Source organism: Magnolia sinica, chromosome 2 (genome assembly GCF_029962835.1).
Source record: "Magnolia sinica isolate HGM2019 chromosome 2, MsV1, whole genome shotgun sequence".
Lineage (NCBI taxonomy): Eukaryota > Viridiplantae > Streptophyta > Magnoliopsida > Magnoliales > Magnoliaceae > Magnolia > Magnolia sinica.
In genome coordinates this window covers 13,062,332-13,084,324 of record NC_080574.1, presented here as the reverse complement: position 1 = coordinate 13,084,324, position 21,993 = coordinate 13,062,332, and the positions used below count along the sequence as shown (strand labels likewise).

Below are 21,993 nucleotides of genomic sequence, written 5' to 3'. Positions count from 1 at the left end.
ACTAACCCCAATGAGTTTGGACAAGGACAATGTGATGATGATGGTGGTGGTGGTGGTGGTGGTGGCACTGCTCTGATTTCTTTACAAGGTTAAGATAATCTTCTAGCAACTAGAATCTAAGTTTATAAATTTGGATACATTGTCATCTAATCCTTGGAATAGAATAACTGGACAAGAAAATTTATCAACAAAGTTGATAGGTGACCTCTCAAAGAATGACCTTTCACTTCCTGGAAACAGTGGAAAGAAAAAATATTGTCAGTTAATAAAATTGATTAAACAAACTACACACACATGCACGCACACGTGCTCACACACTTACCAACAAGATTATCGATGTAGTGAGACTCAAGTTTAGGAATGTCTGCTCTCAGCAAGGACAAGTCAGCTATCTGTTCATCACAATAAAATATATCAGTTTGTTAGAGTTAATAGTCTGGTGCAGATAAGTCTAAATAAAGAACTTTCCACCAAAATCACAAAAGCAAATTGAGTCAAATGGAACCAAGTTCCCTACTGCTACAAGACATTGAAAGGAAGTTGTAGACCAAATAGAAACAAACCAACAGATTTCAATCTTCAATTTTGGCAGTTAAAATCCAAATTTTTAGAAATTTTACATACACCACACTACTCACATTATGCTGATATCATGTTGCATTCATCTAGAAAGCTAATAGCAACGTCTAAAAGAAAACATTATCATTTTTGCAGTATGTCATATTCATGGAAGTACAGTATTGGCTACTTACACCATACAAGGAAGCACCAGCCTTGAAAGTCTGTCGGAAAGCAAGAGTCGCTAATGTTGTATAACCACCAGCAGATTCCCCATTGATACAAAGTCGCTCGCCATCTACCTTTCCACTTTCCACCTTAAAAATGAAAAATGATGCTTTCATTACCATGTCTTGCCATGTCTTAGCAGATCAGCTCTGTTTGAACTTACAGAAAGAAGACAGGATAATAAAATTAGTTACCAGGAATCTAGCACAACTGCAACAATCATTAACATCAACAACACCCCAATTTCCCAAAAGCCGTTCTCGATACTCCCTGCCATAACCTTCACATTTATGGCCAATAGTAAATAGTAAAACACATGCCAATGAATCACTCTGTATACAAGATATAATGCCCAAGTACCAATAATCTTAAAATTCTGCAGTGCGTAAAGCTAACGGCAGTAAGGACCCAATATATGTCTACATGGAAAGGATGGAAACATAGTAAACGCAGTAATTTTACCAAGCTAAACTCTCTGTACAACGATGAACTCGCTGTTTCAACAATCCGGAATAAGGTTCAATTTATGCTAGAGACATGGTAGTAATCCAAGACATGTATAGCAATCAATCTAAGGACCCAAAAATCAAAATAATTGTGTACACATCAAAGATGTTGGCATTGCCCAGGGACCATAATGTCAGATCAACCTAACCAACCTCAATTCTATGCTCGACTTCATCAACTGAATCATAGGATAAATAATTTATTCCGCAAAATTGCCAGTTATTCCACATCAGTAAAGGCCTGCAATATGTGTATATGGAAAAGACAGAAATGTTGCACCACATGCACAATGAGGAGGAAACTTTACCAAGCTAAACACCCTGAAGGAAGATAAACTAGCTGTTTCATCAATCTGGAGTAACGTCTAATTTTTGCCTAGATAGTACTAGTCCAAGTCATACGTATAGAGCATAATCTAAGGACCAAATTGATTGCATACACATAAAGATGTTTGCATTGCCCAGGAATAACGAAGAGGGATCAATCTAACCAACCTGAACTCTATGCTTGATTTCATCAACCCAATCTTCTGATAAAGAATTTATTAAAAAAATATGACAGTTACCAAAATCATGTACAAACTTAGTTCAAGGCCAAACCTGTACTTCCACCATAATTAACATCAGCAAAAGCCCATCCTCGACTAGTCCAGTACTGGATGCCAAGATCCAATGTTGCACATGCTTCACATGTAGGCCCACCTGTAACATTTACGCAAAATTGAATTCTACTATAGTCTTAATTTTCAACATTAATATATACATGCTTTCTTAAGTGTAGCAACTAGCAACTAGAACAAACTCGCTGCAGTTTTAGCTAGCTAATTGTTGATGGGTCCTCAAGCAAGTGGACGTTATCCTTTCTTCCAGATTCTCAATCACTCTCACCACAATTTCATAAGTTAAATCTGTTCTTCAGAGCCTTTCATTCTCGTGTTCACGTTGTGAAAATGTTGGCACTTGTGTCAAAGCTTAACATAAAAAGTAAATTATTCATCTCATGTTTATCAGTCATTAACTGCATATTGAGACAACAGAATGACAAGTAGATGACATCACACGGGCTGAATTAGCACAACAGAGATAAGTAAATTCTATAAAGATAAACAAATTGCCAGCAATTCTGTTATATGAAAGTATCCAGTAATTCTGTTATGTGAAAGCATCATCATATACCATGGCTTCTCAATAACAAGGGAGGCTTTTCTTCCAGGCTAGCTTGATAAGTGTGGTTAGATGGTGGATAAAAATTTGCATAGGCATTTTGACCCGGGATTTCTGTGGGAAACTCAATTATCTCTGGCAAGCTGAAATATGGTTTATACTTTATGCTATCCGGAGAAGAAGACCAAACAATCAAGAATTCGACTGCTTTTGATTGATTCCCATTTATCGTAACCTGATGACACACAAACAGTAGTATCATGAGGCAGGACAGGCCAACAAAAGATTAATGCCTGAATTGTATCTGCCATTTTCGTAGTACTTATCATGCCACAACGAACATTCAGAATATTATGAGACGAAAAACCTTAGCTATTGATAATGGATGGACAGAAGATGCTCCCTCAATGTATAGGCAAGAAGGTCCTGCAATCTGTGCAAACCCAACCAAAAAAAAAAAAAAAAAAGAAGATTTGACTTCAAAATTTCATTCCAATTTGAATCTTTTACAAAATATTTTCAATTTTTCTTACGTTGAGGCATTCTAATTCCAAGGGAACTAATTCAAGAACTTTAAGTGCTGTAGAAAGTGCAAACAAGATTGCGAACTTACAATGTTACTTATATCAGTGAAAGGAACATCAAGCAAAGATAAAGTGTTTTGAACATCATCCAGGATTCCCAAATATGACCGCCCATTCTGCCTGCATGTCATAAGCCACGGCCTTAATCAAATGCAATTGAATGATTGGCTTGACCCCAAATGGCATGAGACAATTACAATGGTAGCATAGAGTAGCTGAACATTTTTGGCAAGTTTCTCAGATATACCTGTAACTGCAAGCAATGTAGTTGTCTTTTCCAGTGTTCTGCACAAAATCATAAGACCGGATACCAAAAACCCACAGTGGTCTAGTAAACTCAGCATCCAAGGAAGAAAGTGCTAGTAACTCATTACCTTGCTCTTTCTGTCAAACAAGAAAAGCATACATGAATCCAAGTCAGATTGAATTGTCATTTACTAACACTTTTCTTAAACAAGAAAGAAAAGCAGAAATGGTAGTTATCGAGCTGAGGATGCCCTTGATTTATTGTAAACCATTCGATTGAAATCATTATCCAAAATTCCAATCTAAGCTATTTCTATAGCTTTAGTGGAGCTCACCACAAGATGCAAACCAAGAAAAATCATGGCTGTGTAGAGCAAATCTACGGCCAACCAGCTCAATTTGGTGGTGCAACAACAGCTGTAATAGTTGGGCCTAGTGTCCTCAATCTCCTAATTGAATCTTCTTGACAGAGTGGAGTCGTGGTTTCAAATCTAATAACTATACCTATATTAAAGAAACAATCGATCTAATAATATCCATATTTACTAATTGCAAAATGAAGTGTACAAATCAATTAATTCAATGTGGCAGGACAGGAAAATAAGTAGATATTGAATATAACAACCAACAAGATTTATGCATAAAAGAATCACCAGTTTTCAGTATAAAGTTCAATGAACTTTCACATGAATCATGTAAAAAGAGACATGCTGGTTAAACATAAGTTAGCTAGCTAGAAATGTCAACTAAATCAATCACTCTCATGTTACCAAAAGAAAGAACATGCTAGGTTCCCAGTGAAGGCAGCGAATGTAGCTGAAGAAGTTTAGGATTTATGTAGATGCTTGGAGATACCTTTTATCCCCATGCATGGTGAAGAAAAATATGAAAGCGGATAGATTAGTGAAATTTAATCTGTGGGGAATCTCAGAATGGTGTGATTTTGTTTTCTATCATTTCATTATTGCTCCTGTACTCATTTTCTTTAAAATTTCCATTAGACAATATATGTTATTTCTGTTTTTCCTTTTTGGCATATAAGCTATTTCAGTGCATGAGAGAATATTGAAAGTAGGGCAAGCATTTAAGATTTACCCATTTATAAAGATTCCAAAATCCACTTTTCCTATCTGTAATGAAAAATAGCTCCCCTGCATAAATCCAAACAATGTAAAATCTCAGCTGGGCAGTGATGAGGAGATCAAAAACTCCCAAGGAGATCATTCTGTTTAATGCAGAGAACTATACTATTATAACAGCCAATCATGTCTGGTGGGGTAAAACATGAATCGTGTATGTTCAACGAAATTCAATACATCATCAACATCATAAGCACCAAAGAAATTCCTTGATGAAATAAAAGGATACAATCAATACACATAGAGGCCCCGACACATAACTTGAGCAACACCCTAGCAAAATGAAAGGTAACTCCACCCTTTAAAATTTATGTAATGCAATGGATCAGCCATAGAATTCACACCCAATGAGCATGAGTAGTTTAAGCACAGGAAAAAAAAAAAGAAGAAAAAAGAACCTATATATATATATATGGAAATGCTCACCTGCGCACTAGTTCGTAGGGAACTGGTGCGAACTTTTTTGAGAACCCATCATACGTGATGTGGATCCAAAATCTGAACCATTCGTGTGAAGCAGCACCTCGTGAAACCCCCCAGGCCCAAGTTTTACTTTGATCTAAAACTTTCATGGGCCATGAAAAATGAAAACAGTTTCCTCCCTTGATTTGCATTTCTCTTTGCTATGGCCCACCAGAATTTTAGATCAAGGTGAAAATTTGTCACATGGGGTTTCATGGGATTCCGCATCACATGGACCGTTTAGATTAGACACCCATGACACGTGTGCAAAGGTGGGCACGTGCGTAGGTGCACAGGTGAGCATGACTCTCTCTCTCTCTCTCTCTCTCTCTATATATATATATATATAAAGTGCTGAGAATACTAAGAAGCAATTAGTATCCTATTTGACCACCTAATTATGTATAGGAGTCCATCAACAATAGGGTTGTAAAGGGGAACCGGACATGGGCATACCTGACCTATGGTCGAATTTGATTGGATCCAACTCCATTTTTTTAATCCCGGTTGAAAATCAGGTTGGATTTGGGTCCAGAGGTGTAGATACAATTAAATATTAGGTAGGATCGGTTGCTCAACTTGGGTACCCATCAAATACTTATTTACTAACAGTTTTAGAGTTTTACCATTATGTGGATTAGAAAACATTAAATGATAACTTGGCAACAGATTGAGGGGTAACTTTGTGAATATGGATGATATATATGGGAAATTACCTAGTGCAAATGTTTTCGCCACCATATGGAGCAAACAGTTGTTGTGGGCCCCACCATGATGTGTTGATAACATCCACTCCGACCATTATGCACGCCTTCCCTCGTTTGGCCCTGGGCCTAAAAATCAGGCCAATAAATGACTCATGTGGGCCACACGAGTAGGAACGGTTGGAGGGGACGCCCACCCTTGAATTTGGGCCCCACCCAAATCTTAGAATAGACTGATTTCTTGAGGTGTGCCATCATCTGGGGAAGATGTTTCATAGCAATGGATTGGAGAACACACACACACAACATGGTGGGCCTACTAGGAGAATCGGTTAGTGTCCACTCTCAACTGCTCTTAATTGTGCGGCCCATCTAAGTCATGGATTGACCTGATTTTTGGGTGTTTGACCAAATGACGGATGGTGTGTCTCATGGTTGGAGTGGATTTCATCAACACATGACAGTGAGGCCCACAAAAAACCATTTGCACCACATTACGGTGAAACGTTTGCACTAGATAATTTCCGTGTGTGTGTGTGTATCACTCACATCCCCAAACCTTTTGAATGACACGTGGGACATCCAATCATCGAGCCGGATGGTTCATTCAATAGTACCAATGGGAGCAAGCCATGGTGGAAAATTGACATTGATCGGGTGATCCTAACCCTTTAAATGGGGCCAAGTTGTCACCATCAGCCATTTTTCATGAGCCATAGATCACATGCATAGAATTAGAGCTATCAATGGACCGGGCTGGCCCAATAGGCTTTCAAGTCTGGCCCACCTTAGGCAGGGTTTAGGCTAGAGTATAAGGCCTAAGGGTCAGGTTAGGGCATAAAAATCGAGCCCGTTTCTCAAGCGAGCCGGGCTTGGACTTAACTGTCCAAAAGCTCATCAGACCGACCCATTTTAATCGCCCCCCGACCTCCCCCCCCCCCAAAAAAAGAAAAAAAGAAGCTATAGCATACCATAGCCATCGACATAACCACACCCCTTCATTCCTTCCTAATACGCTCCTTCCACTAACATGCCTCCTGTTATTGCAGTTTTTGTATGCCTTCTCTTCTTTATATAGACTTGGGTGGGTCTTGATGGGAATGTATCAACGGTTGGATTTCGAGGTATTGTAACCAATTCTGCATGGGGCCCAACCCATGGATGGCTAGATTTCCTCACCAATCTGCTAGCATGGGCGGTTCGTGACCATGGCCATAAGGCACTCTGTCTCTAGGAATTGTCGGGTTCGGGCTTAGGTCAGGTCCTATATACTCGGGCTACCGTTGGACTATTTTGACCCGTCGCAAGCCCGGTCTGGATTTGGGCATAATTTGAAGAATACACGCTGGCTTGGACAGAGCCTGGCCCTACCCTAACCGGCCCATTGATAGCCCTACTTAGAATAATCAAACCAAAGTGCTACTTTGGAATCATAAGCAATATATTGTGTGATCTATATGGTAGATGTTTCAAGGTGATGATTGGAGCTATTTTGTTTCTTTCTCAATCTTGGTTGTTTGTTTTCCATGATACTGATCGGACACTTAAGATCATCCGAGTGGCATGTTTACACCATGGCTTACTCCTCGTTCTATGAATGAATGAATGGTTCAGATCAATGATGGGTTATTCCATGTGCCACTTAACAAGCTTCAAGGATGTAGCTAATATCCCCATGAAGGTGGGAACGCTAGTAGTGTGTGTGTGTGTGTGTGTGTGTGTGTGTGTGTGTGTTGTTGGGGGGGGCACCTCATGGAAGCTTCCCATGAGGTCCAGTTGTGTGGGCCCCACTGTGACGTGCGTCAAATATCGACCCCATCAGTCAGATGCACCGATCCATGATGGGCCACGTGCCTAAAAATCAGGTCAATCCATGACTTAGGTGGGCCACACCATAAACAAAAATTAGGAGTGGTTACCCACCCATTGAAACCATCATGATCATTTATAGGGCCCACTGAGATGTGGTTCAGATATCCAACCCATCCATTGTATGTGTCCCACTTGGATGAGGGGTCACACCTAGTTTCAGTCATGTCAAAAACTCTAGTGGGCCCCACCAAATGGTTTTAGATGTTTTAGGCACAATTTCACATGGTTTCAAATGATATGGCCCACTTGAGTTCCAAATACGGCTGATCTTTGTGATATCCCATAAGCTAGGTGTGGATGTCCAACATATATCACAGTAGGGCCCACATAGCTCAACCTCATAGTACCATTTCCCTATATATATATATATATATATGGGAAAAGGTACTATAAGCTCGACCTCACGATAAGCTCTCATGAGGTCAAGCTGTGTGAGCCCCACCGTGATGCGTGTCGACCATCAACACCATGCATTTGATGGGTCCCCTTTAAATTATGGGATATCCCAAAAATCAGCCGTATACGGAACTCAAGTGGGCCATACCATCTAAAATCATGTGAAGACACCGTTAAAACATATAAAAGCGCTTGGTGGGGCCCACCTGAAATTTGCATGCGTCTGAAACTTGGTCTGAACCCTCATCCAAGTGGGACACACATAATGGATGGGTTGGATTTGCAAACCACATCTCGGTGGGCCCAAAAAATGGTTATGAATGTTTTAATGGTGCACGGCCCCTCTCCACTTCTGTATGTGGTGTGGCCCACACAAGTCACGGATTGACTTGATTTTTGAGACCTAGGCCACGATGGAATGGTGCATCTGACTGATGGGGTAGATGTTCGAAACGCATCACGGTGGGGCCCACACAGCTCAACCTCATGGGACGGACTCATGAGGTCGAGCGCATAGTACCTTTTCCTTACATATATATATATATATATATATATATATATATATATATATATATATATATATATATATATATATATATATATATCCACTCATCCTCCCATCTAAGGTTGTGCATCAACCTAGCCCCACCACCTCATCATCATCATCATCTAAGCCTTATCCAAATTCAATGGGGTCAGCTACATGAATCATGTTCCATCATTCCACTCTATCAAGGGGAGTTTGGAATGTTACATTGTTCAGATTCATGATGAAAGTGCATAAAATGCTTGGAAGATCACAGTAGGAGCGCTAAAAACTCTATCATCACTCCATCCCTTTCTACTACAATAAAGATTCCAACTCTAAAAGTCTGTACCATTCCATCAGTGGTAAGATCAAGCAATTGTCAGTATTTAAAATGATTTTAAATAATAAGTATTAAGAATTTCAAATATTGGTTTTAAGAGCTTTACATCATTCATATTTAGAGCTTATACTTTCTGATTTTATTTTCAAAAAGAATTTAGGTTTTGGAAAATGGTAATGACATCATTAAATTTCAATCAATGGAAATGGAGGTTAATTATAAAGCTTTTACTTCATAAGAATGGGTTTATAACCTTGCCTCAAGAGAGTCTCAAAATATTCTTCCTTTTCTTTTTCCTTTTTTTTTTTTTTTTTTTTGACAAAAGAGGACTACAAAAGAAAAGTGTGAACAGTATAGACTGTGGCTGTTTCCGCAGAAAGCAAGTGGTGTGAGCAGTTTAATATTTGAAAATTGGAAATCTAGATTCAAGGAGCAAACCAGATGGAAAAGCTCAACTAGTTGGGGGGGAGGGGGAGGGAGAGAGAGAGAGGAAAAGAGTTTTCCTTTTATGTGTTGTGTTGTTTGGATAGCAAAACATGGGTCAATTCCACAAAGCAATCATTAGACTTTTCCATATTAGGATTCTTTGGCACAAGAAACTAAGTGAACTTTGTGAGAGAAATATGAGATTTCCACTTGCTATCCAAACAAGACCCTTAAAAATGGAACCCATGGGAATCGATGTTTCAACAAATCTCATATTCCACTTAGAAAGGTCATCTAGCTTCTTGTGCCAAAGAATCCTAATATGGAATATTGTAATGAATAATGATTGCTTTGTGGAATCCACGCATGCGTTGCTATCCACACAACACCCCTAAAAATGGAATCCATGGGAATCCATATTTCAATAGTACTCTTGGAAATAAGCATTAATTTTTCTTTTCTTACAAGTTACAATCCAAAAGGGCCCTAAAGGGAACTCCTGAACAACCCTTGTGATACTTAAAACTCAGCCACAGCCCTTGTGATGTTCTTCCAAATAGAAATGGCTGAGAAAAAAATTCTTTAAAAAAAGAAAAGAAAAATAAAATGCAAAAATACCTTTAGAGGACCATCTGGGTTCAGTTGGAGACTCTACCATTGTAGGATCACCACCAGCAATACAAATGCGCTTGTATACTTCTCTACATAAGTATGCGGGTCAGATTAGCACATTTTACAGAACAAAATGGGCTACATGAAGGGAAAATATCAAGATTTACATCTCCGTAGAAAACCATAAAGATGCATTTTAATAATATTTACAGATATGAACTCAGTGATGAAATAGTTTAAAAATTGGACAAGTTGCTCCAAAATTCAGCCTGGTAAGCTCGACTATGTCACCAAGATATTCAAAATCTCACGACTTGCTCACGATATTTTGACAGAACATTGATCAAGTGATATAATCACAAGATTTTCATAAATCTCCTCAATTTTAAACTTGTAGTTTTTTTTTTTTTTTTTGTTGAAAGGTGATGAGATTTATTTAAAAGCCTAAAGAGCAAAAAGCTATGCAAAAAACACAAGCCGATGCAAGAAAGTAAAAAAATAAAAAAATAATAAAGAAACAATCATAAAACCCACTCCATTACAAGATAATTCACCTTCCTAAAAACTTCCAAAGGGAACCCGCTCCGGTTCCAAAAACAACAGTTGTTCCTTTCCCTCCTAAGGGCCCACAAGCCAGCCAACAAAGCAAGCCTCCATCCTGAACTTTTAGAGATTTTATTGCAAAACATAGCTCAAATTCAATGCAAAATGTATTTAGAAGTTAAAATAAATCATTTTATACCTATATATTTAAAAATTCGCATCATGTTTTTTAATATTTACTTTCAGCAAAAGTTTTCTGATAATATCACGAGAAAAACATCAAAATTCAAAAATCTACTGAGAAATTCCCAGACCGAGAAATTGTTGAGAAAGGGATATGTCACAATGGACTAAATCAAGACTAGAATTGAGTTCTCCTTTCGACTCAATTTTTATTTTTTCTTTTATTTTATTTATTTGATTTGGAAAGTAACACTACCAGGGATTGAACCCTATATCACTCACACACACTACACTGTCTCCAACAGCTCAGCTAACAAGCACGAGACCTCAATTTGATTTTATCCAGCCAAAAACTCAAAAGAAGGGCCCAACATTCAAACCAGGAACTTAGGAAAAAAAAAAACATTTTTAACTTGAAATACTGTAGGAAGATTGCATGAATGTTTCCCAAAACAAATCAAAAACTCAAAAGACCCAGTCAAGTGAATTCATGATTTGAACCACTGTACTCAAGACCAATTTGAATTCAAGTCAATTTCCCAGACTTTAAAGAGAAGATCTTTACATCAGGGACTCATGGTCCCTAGGTTGATGTGTTACTTCACTTTTTTCTTTCAATAAATTGACCATCATTCCACAAAAAGCAAAACTTTGTTTATAGCATATGATGTTTGTTGTCATGTGTAATGCACCGACGTAGAGAAAGCTAATGAAAATGCCAATGAAATGATGAATAGTGGCAATGGAAATCAAAACTTTCTTTTATAAACACTTGGAGAAAACTTGTAAAAACACAGTCCTGATTTATGAAGAACAGAACTCCAACAGAAAATATGAAATGAATATGACCTTTTGCCTCATCAAAGTACAGAGTGGAATATGACACTTGCATAAAGGAGAATAATAAGAGAGGAAGAAATATACCAGTGTCAGAGAAGTATTCTACTCACCCATTCTCAGAGATATAACCAACAAAAAGTTCCGCTTTATCCCAATGCATGTTTGGGTGACCCCATTCGATCCATGCTATCCTCTTTCCATTTGGGTCGACACGTGGAAAGGCGTAGAAGTCATTGCCACTAACCAATATTTTTGGTTCTAAAAGTTACAGGATTCAAAAGAAAAGAGTCAATGGCAGCACAATTGTCGATAAAATCAGAGGTGTATGTTATCAACAGAACACCTAGCAAAGATCCTATATCCTACAGACTAATCAGTACTTAATCTTCAAAAATCATAATTTACCTATCTATACCTTGAGGATTCCCATCCCTGAGGTCTATAGCTACAATTGTGGTGGCTGGATATTTCGTACTTTGGCGATGATCTGCTAAAAGATATGATAATTATGTAAGGGACCAACTTCAGCAGGCCCAAGGAACAATGATGCTCTTAGTATGCATGGGGCATTTAGACATGTGAGCAATCAAATCATTGATATGGACCTTCCATTTGGTTCAGCACACTTTTCGAGAGCCACAATGAAAATTGTGACATTGATTTAGAGGACATTTTCCACCCAATAATGCCATATAAAAATGGACAGTTTGGATAAAAGAAGGTCCAATAATCAATATGAATAGTCCATTCGATCGAGTCAACTTTGGATAACGTTTGTCTCCAAGGAACTATTTTGATCAGATGATCTTAACCATCCCATTAGCGGCTTGGCAAGTGTAAGTTTAGAAGGTTAATATCCTCCAATCAGTATTAGGGTTTCATGGTGGACGATGAAAGTGGGAAAAACATAATGGATGGTCGAGATCAATGATTTGACTATCCACATCTCTAATGCACCAGGACTCAATAAGAGCGTCAGTGTGCCTTGGGCGCACATGTTCCTTAATAATAATCAAGTTAAGTACTTTCTCAACTAGGAGCATAATATTATAAAAATAACATGAAAATAAAAAATTGAAGCATATTGCAGATTTTGTTCCACATTTATCAATGACCCACCTTCCCTTACAGTTATATACCGGTTAAAGCGTGAATCAACCACTCCATCTGCATAACAAACTTTAGGTCCGCCACCATAATCTGGGGTGATTGGTACAAGAGATTGATCTGCCACCAATAACAAAATGTCATCTCAATTCCCAGCCGAATACTTCTGTGGATGGGATAGACACACGCACGCATGCATACACACACATATATGCACACAATCTCTATCACCAACAACAGAATATCAGCTCAGTTGACTACTTCCATCGATGGGCCACGTGTTAAACCACAAGAGACTACATTGTAGAAAATGTCACTTGTATATTACATTGAGAATAGTAGGAATATATAAAAGAGATGAGAGATTTATGAAAGATAGAGATCTTAACAGATGCTCATCTTTATATATATATATATTCTAATCTACCAATATTACCCTAATCTACTCTAATATTCTCCCCAAACTCAAGGTGCTCTAAAATGAGTAATTTGCATTTGAAAAGCAAGGTGAATGTGTATTCAAAAGCAAAAGAAAAATTCAACTTTAACTTAGAGACAAAACAATGAGTAGCATGAGGTAAGCAAGTACTTTTGATTAGTGTTTTTAGTATCTTGTGATGTCACCGATACATCCCATGATATATCTGTTATCCCAGTTGGGCGATACGAAACCCGGCTTTAATATCCATTTTTCATAGTATCATGAAATATATTGCACGATATCGTGATATATCGTGGATATTGCAATATCGTGCGATGCAATATATCCACACTCCCCCTTTATAAATTCATAATATATCGTGAGATATATCGATATTGAGTGCAATATCAAAAGGGACAAATGGAAATCGGCGTTTTTTTTGTTTGGAAAACTCTAAAAAATTCACAAAAATCGATTTTCTTGCCAAAAAAATAAAATAAAATAAAAAATCCTAGTGCTGAGGTGATTTCAACCAATCCACTCAAGTTTGTTGGAAGAAAATCTTCGAAATTTCTTCAAAATCGCGATTGGAAGCTTCCTGGGGTTGGATTATAAATAATACTTCGTTTTTAGTTTTTTTTCTTTTTTTTTTCTTTTCTTTTTTTTTTTTTCCGTTTCTATATGTTGTAAATATTGTCAAAATCCATTATTTTTCATGTTTTACATAAAAATTATGAATTTAGATATTTGATTTCGAGATTTAGGGAAGATGGGACAAGTTGTGGAAAATTGGTAAAAGATCAATTTTTTTCTAATTTTCCCAAATCGATTACCAAAAAAAAATAATAATCAAAATCCACAGGTATATTTTTAGTTTTCTACTTCTTTTACTTTTGAATGTAATGCTTATGTTTTCATATATTTCTTCTTACATTTATAAATTTTATGAATGGACTTTGAGCGTAGTTGCATCAGTTTAGTCAGACAACACATATATTAAGACCATATACAAAAGAAACCTATTATGTACACTTGTTTTTTGTGATTTTATTATTATTATTATAAGTGTGTATTATTTTCTTTTTAAACAATCCCTGAAGTTTCTTTGAAAAATTCGACGAAATTCCCAATGTTTCCCAACAACAACGATAAATTACGCGATACAACCCACATATCCCATGTGATAACCGATATGTATTCGTATCCCAAGGGTGCGATACATACGCGATAACAATAAAGAAAACATTGCTTTTGATAACTTCTAAGATGTGAACCAATAGCACTTCCAACAATTGGCAAATGATCTAGTCTCGCTTCTAGTAGCCGGGATTTCAATCGTTGATCTTCCGTTGGCTCTAAATATTCCGACAGCAAAGAAAAGAACGGGTTCAATCACAAAGCCGACAAAGGTAACAAGGTCCGGTCCATACCCCTGCACAATAACGAGCCCAGTCCATATGTCGGGCACAATAACAAGTCTGGTCCAAAACGCCTAGCACAATACTGGGTCCAGTCCAAGCACTTGACACAAAAACAAGTACAATCCAAAATGCAGGCACAAAACAAGTTCGATCCAAACACCCAACTCATAGATGAAACACATCTTATCAAAAAGCCCGATACAGGGAAGATAAATTGTCAAAGATGTACAGTGGAGATTATTGATGGCTAGCATAGTCGAGACCAAGCTCATCGAGCCGTCATCCTCGGGGAGGCTCAGCTTGCTACTCTCTTAATAAAACTAGTGCACGAGCTCGAGCAATTGGTGCAATATATTATAGTATTGATGCACGAGCGCATTCTGATGCAGGACATGAATTTAAATATGATATGCAAGATTGTAGGCTTAGATCACACCAATTCAGAAACAATCACACAAATTCCACATCCCACATGAAAATCCAAACATTCAATTAAAGGGGAATCTATGCGGGTCCAAGCCGACACAGGCTAGGACTGGACCAATAAAATTATAAGCCAAACAATGTCAAAGGGAAATAAAATCAACTACTCATGTATAAAAATCAATCCCTAATCCAAGGGATTCCCTAATTTCAATTCAAGGAACCCTAAGGTGATAAAAGGAGACAAATCAATTAGGGATCATGTAATATAGGGTTAGGATTCATGAAAAAAACGGCTATGAAAGGATAAAAGAGGATAAAAACCTGAGCCAAAAGATAATCCCGCGTGTGGACAGCAACAATGGCCCAGACAGACGTGCGTGTGATCCCGGCCGCACGTGTGTGGGGCCCACTATTCAGAAAAAGGCCACCTTGGCCCTGGTCGGCCAGGGATGGACTCCAAAACCTCCAAATTTCAGCTCGGTCCGGTGTACGGTTTGTGCGTGGTGCTCTGCCGAAGTTTCAGCTCGCCTACGGGCCGAAATCTGGAAACCTGCTTTAATGAAGAAATCTGATGCAACAAAATGACAAATTCGAAGTACGGATGGTGGGGGAAGATGGAAAAAAAAAGATGATGGAAGATGGGGGTGAATTGGGATCGATGTGGCTTTGCACCACGGTAGTTAGCCCTTCGAAAAGGGAGGGTTTCGCACCCACTTTTGAATTCTTCCACAACTCACGAAGAGAGCAGAAAAATAAAGCAGGAATTTTTTATTAACTTCAATGAATCAAAAGAACTACAAAGGGTGCCTATTTATAGGGAGAACCCTATACTCAAAAACTCGCACCATGTTCGACACCTATTACTTGGCGATGAAGTAAACTAAAATAAAAACCAAACAAAGAAATTTAAAGCGTTCACGATGTTCTAAATAATAACAATAAGCAAAACCTAAAATATAAAACCAATCCGACGAGTGGGCCACGATCATGAGATCCCATGGTGGGCTTTTCTTGACTAGCGGGCCACTTTTCTGAACCAAAACCTGTCTTCTAGCTAGGAGGCCCTCCCTGGACGTCGTCATCGAGCCAGATCGATGGTGGGGTCCTCCTTCTGCGTACGTACGTGCGTAGGGGTGGTGGTGTGCGGGCGTGCGTGTGCACGATGTCCTCATCAACTCTCCCCGGCTGCGAAGATTTCGCCACTGGCGAAATAAAACTCCTGAAACGCTTTAGGATGTCTGGATCAAGTCTCTGAAGCTCCTCCTCAGTGAGCCACGCGCTGTCCGAAGTTAGGCGTGACTTCCATTTAACTAGGTATTTCTGAAACCCGCCATCCGACGTGGAAATTATCTCATGGTCCAAGATATCCTCTATTTCCTCTCTGGGTGTGTGAAGGCTAGGTATGGGAGGCAGAGGCTGGGATGAAAGGTCGGGAAGAGGCCATGGATCAAAGGGTAAGGTTGGGACATCAGGATGGGTGGGCGAAGGGCTGGACAAAGTATCAGTGGGTCCCTGAAAAGCAACTAGATCCTCCACGTTGAATGTGGAACTAATTCCCATGGAAGGTGAAAGATCTACCTCATACGCATTGAGACCGTTTCGCTTTATAATTTTGAAGGGTCCAGCGCTACGCGCGTGTAACTTACGAACGGCCCCTGGAGGGTACCACTCGGGCCTGATACGAACCATCACAGAGTCTCCAATATTGAACTCTTTGAAACATCTATGTAGGTCTGCAGAAAGTTTGTAATGCTCATTACTAGTAGTGATCTTCCGCCTGATTTCTTGATGCAATGAATATATGTGATGCGCAAAAGACTCTGCAGACTCTGATGGCCTATGAGACAATGACATGGGGATAAGATCAATAGGTTTCCGAGGCTTATAACCAGTAACGACTTCAAAAGGACTTAGACCTGTGGACCTATTGACAGAACTATTGTATGCAAACTCGGCTATGGGTAGTACGGCGTCCCATGTCCTGGTATGCTCCCCCACTAAACATCGAAGTAAACTCCCTAGGCTCCTATTAACCACCTCAGTCTGGCCATTGGTCTGAGGGTGGTAAGCAGAAGAAAACTGGAGCCTAGTATTCATCATGTGCCATAGTGTCTTCCAAAAGTAACTCATAAATCTCACGTCACGGTCAGACACTATGGTTTTTGGTAACCCATGCAATTTTACAACTTTACTAAAGAATAGCTTGGCAACATGAGAGGCGTCGGAGGTCTTAGAACAAGGAATGAAGTGGGCCATTTTAGAGAAACGGTCCACGACAACGAATATGGAGTCATGCTTTCGAATCGTCTTGGGAAGTCCAAGCATGAAGTCCATACTGATGTCCTGCCAAGGGATGAATGGGACTGGCAAAGGTGTATATAATCCTGTATTCTGTTTCCTTTGCTTTGCCAGTTGACAAGTACGACATTGCCCTATAATTTTGGCCACGTCCCGCTTGAGGCTTGGCCAATGAAATCTATCCTCCACTAGGGCAATGGTCTTGTCACGACCGAAATGACCTGCAACCCCCCCTGAATGTAACTCCCAGACAAGAAAATCGCGAAGGGAGGTGCGTGGTATGCACAAGCAGTCACTCCCAAACAAATATCCGTCCAAAATCAAATACTCACTGTTAGCTCCTGATGGACTCTCTAATAAAGACGTATACACAACTCCAAAATCTGGACACTTAGAATACTCTTCTTTGATGCGCTCAAGGCCCGTAACTTCAACGTTCATGGAGTTGAGTAATGCGACTCGACGACTCAACGCGTCGGCAGGCTTATTCTCTACACCGGCCTTGTGCTTAAGCACAAAAGTGTACTCTTGAAGGAATTGAACCCACTTAGCGTGCCTGGGGCTTAATTTCTTTTGAGAGTTCAAGTATTTTAAGGCCTCGTGATCTGAGAACAAGACGAATTCTTGCGGTAACAGATAATGTCGCCAATAGCGTAGTGATTGCACTACCGCGTAGAATTCCTTGTCATAGGTGGAATATCTTTGCTTCGCCTCATTCAGTTTCTCACTAAAAAAGGTGACAGGGTGCCCTTCCTGGCTAAGTACTCCCCCTATGCCGACTCCTGACGCGTCACATGCGACTTCAAAAGCTTTTGAAAAATCTGGAAGTCGCGTAACTGGAGCTTCAGTCATCTTGACCTTTATCTCCTTGAAGGCCTTCGAGGCGGCCTTTGTCCATTGAAACTCTTCCTTTTTTATGCAGTCCGTGATGGGAGCCACAATGGAACTAAAGCCTCGAATGAACCGCCTATAAAAGGTGGCTAAGCCATGAAAGCTGCACACCTCATGAATATTGCGGGGTTCAGGCCAATTAACGATGGCTTTGACCTTCTCGGGATCCGCCGATACGCCTTCAGCTGACACAATAAAACCTAAGAAGATCACACTACTAGATAAGAACGTGCACTTCTTTAGGTTGGCGTATAACTTCTCGGCCCTAAGGATCCCACAAACCTGCCTCAAATGGTTGAGGTGTTGCTCCTTAGTCATGCTATAAATCAAGATATCATCAAAGTATACGACCAGGAACTTCCCCATGAAGGGTCTCAACACTTGGGTCATCACACGCATGAAAGTGCTTGGGGCATTAGTTAACCCAAAAGGCATAACTAGCCACTCATATAGCCCATCCTTCGTCTTGAAGGCCGTCTTTCACTCATCACTAGGGCGTATGCGGATTTGGTGATACCCACTTTTGAGGTCGATTTTTGAGAAGAAAGTAGCATTAGCCATCATATCTAGCATGTCATCAAGACGCGGTATGGGAAATCGATACTTGATTGTGATTTTGTTGATGGCCCTACTATCAACACACATCCTCCATGTGCCATCCTTCTTAGGTGTAAGAAGGGCGGGCACGGCACACGGACTCATGCTCTCTCGAATGAAACCCTTCTCTAGGAGTTCATCAATCTGCCTCTTCAACTCAGCGTGCTCCTTCGGGTTCATTCTGTAATGTGGGAGGTTTGGTAGAGTTGCCCCAGGGATTAAATCAATGGTATGTTGTATATCCCCCATAGAGGGAAGCTTATTCCGTAAATCATCAGGAAAGACATCACGAAACTCATGTACTACCTGAATGGCCTCAGTGGGTAACTCTACGCTAGTATCTGGTACACTCTCCCTAGCCACAAGGGCGTATATCATCGAGTCCGCCTCCGTCTCTCGCTCAAAGTCTTTGGCATTCAAAATATGGAGCGGTTTGGACTTGGACTTCGACTCCTTCACTTCTTTTGGGCCGCTCACACCACTCTGTGTGGTGAACTCTTTTCCAGTTGTATTCTTGGGTGGTAGAGGATTTAGCTTGACCTTCTTGCCCTCAAACCAGAATGTACACACATTTGAACGACCAAATATGGTAACATCCCTGTCATAGAGCCACGGCCTACCCAGAATGACATGGCCCACATCCATAGGAACAACATCACACCAAATTGTGTCTTTATAAGATCCGAACTGAATAGGGACAAGACAGCGGTGCGAGACTGGAATGGATGTTTCATCAACCCAAGAGACTATAGGGCTGAGGATGGGCTTCCAGCTTCAAGCCCAAACGACTCACAGTGCTAGTCGATGCCACGTTGGCACAACTACCACTATCCACGATCATCTTACAACTCTTTTCCCCACATTTTGCATAAGTGTAGAAGATCGTGTTGCGGCGCCAGTCATCAGTGTTCTTGGCTTGAACTAGGGCGCAACGCACAATTGCGAGGGTCAAAGACTCTTGTGCTCCCTCTTCCTCATCACTAGGGGTTCCGACTGGCTCATATTCCTCCTCACTATCACTCTCTGGGGGCACTACTTCTACTTGCCCATCAATAAGGAGTACTTTGGTGCCCTCTCTCGTGCCGCACTGGTGAGCAAAGTGACCAAACCCCTGACACCTAAAACACCTAGTGGCCCCACTTCCACGTGAACTAGACCCGACAATCTCTTTACCCTTATCATCCTTAGGTCTGGGCTGAACATTAGGGGAAGGTTTGTTTTGGAATCCCGTGTTAGGTCTAGCCCCAGAGGGGTTGGCCTTAGTACCAGATTCGCGAAAGTCAAACCGCCTTCTCACAGATGCTTTAAGGTATTGCTCGACATCTAACACTAGTTGGTACAACTGTTCGATAGTGTCTATGTCTTTGGCGAGCAATTCTCTCCTAATGTCAGGACGGAGGCCCATTTTAAAACGAGCAAGGGTGAGTACGGGGTCCTCATCAACCTCACAGCGGGTCGAGTACTCTTCGAATTTCTCAATATAGTCAGCAACACTCATGGAACCCTGTCGAAGAGACTGCCACTCCTCAATCAACCGCATGCGATAAGAGAAAGGGAGGTACTTCTCTTTCAACGTTTCTTTCATTTCTCCCCAATAGACTATTGGAAGTTCCCTTGCTCTTTCTTTTTTTCGCTCAACCGTCGCCCAAAACCTCTTTGCTTGACCCACAAGCTTCATCTTGGCGAATCGGACTCATCGAGCATCCGACATATCATACCACTCAAAATAGTGGTCCATATCCGCCAACCAATCTAAAAAAGCTTTAGGGTCCAAGTGGCCATCAAAAGTAGGAGCATCTACCCTAACTCCCTTGAGGAGTTGTGCATCTGGGTCATATTGATCATGATGTCCCTCACGGGGTGGGTGCACAGGTACGCGCCCATGACCAGCTCCTTGGCCGCCTCCATTCCTTGGTCTAACCTCCTGACCAACTGCCTGAGATTGGGCATCCTCTCCAATGGTGGGGTTTGCCCTGAAGGAGGCCTCTATTTCTTTGAGGCGTTTATCTATGTGTTGTTCCAAATGCTTATTCAAGGACTCAACTTGCTGGGCTAACTTGGCCACTGTTTCTTGTATTTGCTTCATGTTTAGTGTGGGGTGCAAACCGAAGCCGCGACCCATACGTGTGGGCATACACTGACTTGCTTAACCTAAGGACCTGCTATAACAACTATATGCGTCTAAAAACTAAATGACCCTACGAGACTCTATATGAAGGAGACTACACACTGTTACTAAAATTCAGCTATATATGATGGACTGAATGCATGAAGGACTCAAACAAACTAAACCCTAAATATGTGGTGAATTCCCCTATAAGAAACCTAGGCTCTGATACCAAATTTGATGCAGGACATGAATTTAAATATGATATGCAAGATTGCAGGCTTAGATCACACCAATTCAGAAACAATCACACAAATTCCACATCCCACATGAAAATCCAAACATTCAATTAAAGGGGAATCTATGCGGGTCCAAGCCGACACAGGCTAGGACTGGACCAATAAAATTATAAGCTAAACAATGTCAAAGGGAAATAAAATCAACTACTCATGCATAAAAATCAGTCCCTAATCCAAGGGATTCCCTAATTTCAATTCAAGGAACCCTAAGGTGATAAAAATGGGCAAATCAATTAGGGATCATGTAATATAGGGTTAGGATTCATGAAAAAAACGGCTATGAGAGGATAAAAGAGGATAAAAACCTGAGCCAAAAGATGATCCCGCGTGTGGACAGCAACAATGGCCCAGACGGACATGCGTGTGATCCCGGCCGCACGTGTGTGGGGCCCACTATTCAGAAAAAGGCCACCTTGGCCCTGGTCGGCCAGGGATGGACTCCAAAACCTCCAAATTTCAGCTCGGTCCGGTGTACGGTTTGTGCGTGGTGCTCTGCCGAAGTTTCAGCTCGCCTGCGGGCCGAAATCTGGAAACCTGCTTCAATGAAGAAATCTGATGCAACAAAAGGACAAATTCGAAGTACGGATGGTGGGGGAAGATGGAAAAAAAAAGATGATGGAAGATGGGGGTGAATTGGGATCGATGTGGCTTCGCACCACGGTAGTTAGCCCTTCGAAAAGGGAGGGCTTCGCACCCACTTTTGAATTCTTCCACAACTCACGAAGAGAGCAGAAAAATAAAGCAGGAATTTTTTATTTACTTCAATGAATTAAAAGAACTACAAAGGGTGCCTATTTATAGGGAGAACCCTATACCCAAAAACTCGCACCATGTGCGACACCTATTACTTGGCGATGAAGTAAACTAAAATAAAAACCAAACAAGGAAATTTAAAGCGTTCACGATGTTCTAAATAATAACAATAAGCAAAACCTAAAATATAAAACCAATCCGACAAGTGGGCCACGATCATGAGATCCCATGGTGGGCTTTTCTTGACTATCGGGCCACTTTTTTGAACCAAAACTTGTCTTCTAACTAGGAGGCCCTCCCTGGACGTCGTCATCGAGCCAGATCGATGGTGGGGTCCTCCT

At 40.5% G+C, this 21,993-nt stretch overlaps 1 protein-coding gene across 2 annotated transcripts in view; it reads right to left on the bottom strand.

Moving 5' to 3' along the window:
* Nucleotides 1-21,993, bottom strand: part of LOC131235501 (uncharacterized) — a 39,212-nt gene that overhangs the window by 8,383 nt on the left and 8,836 nt on the right. For both annotated transcript variants that reach the window (XM_058232699.1, XM_058232690.1), the window contains exons 3-16: nt 12,452-12,559; nt 11,748-11,819; nt 11,443-11,590; nt 9,773-9,855; nt 4,382-4,437; nt 3,288-3,424; nt 3,070-3,160; nt 2,824-2,889; nt 2,469-2,691; nt 1,893-1,994; nt 981-1,066; nt 753-875; nt 323-392; nt 139-230 (exon numbers count right to left, since the gene is read on the bottom strand). In XM_058232699.1, coding sequence (XP_058088682.1) covers nt 139-230; nt 323-392; nt 753-875; nt 981-1,066; nt 1,893-1,994; nt 2,469-2,691; nt 2,824-2,889; nt 3,070-3,160; nt 3,288-3,424; nt 4,382-4,437; nt 9,773-9,855; nt 11,443-11,590; nt 11,748-11,819; nt 12,452-12,559 — 1,457 coding nt within the window. The remainder of the gene's footprint in view (nt 1-138; nt 231-322; nt 393-752; nt 876-980; nt 1,067-1,892; nt 1,995-2,468; nt 2,692-2,823; nt 2,890-3,069; nt 3,161-3,287; nt 3,425-4,381; nt 4,438-9,772; nt 9,856-11,442; nt 11,591-11,747; nt 11,820-12,451; nt 12,560-21,993) is intronic.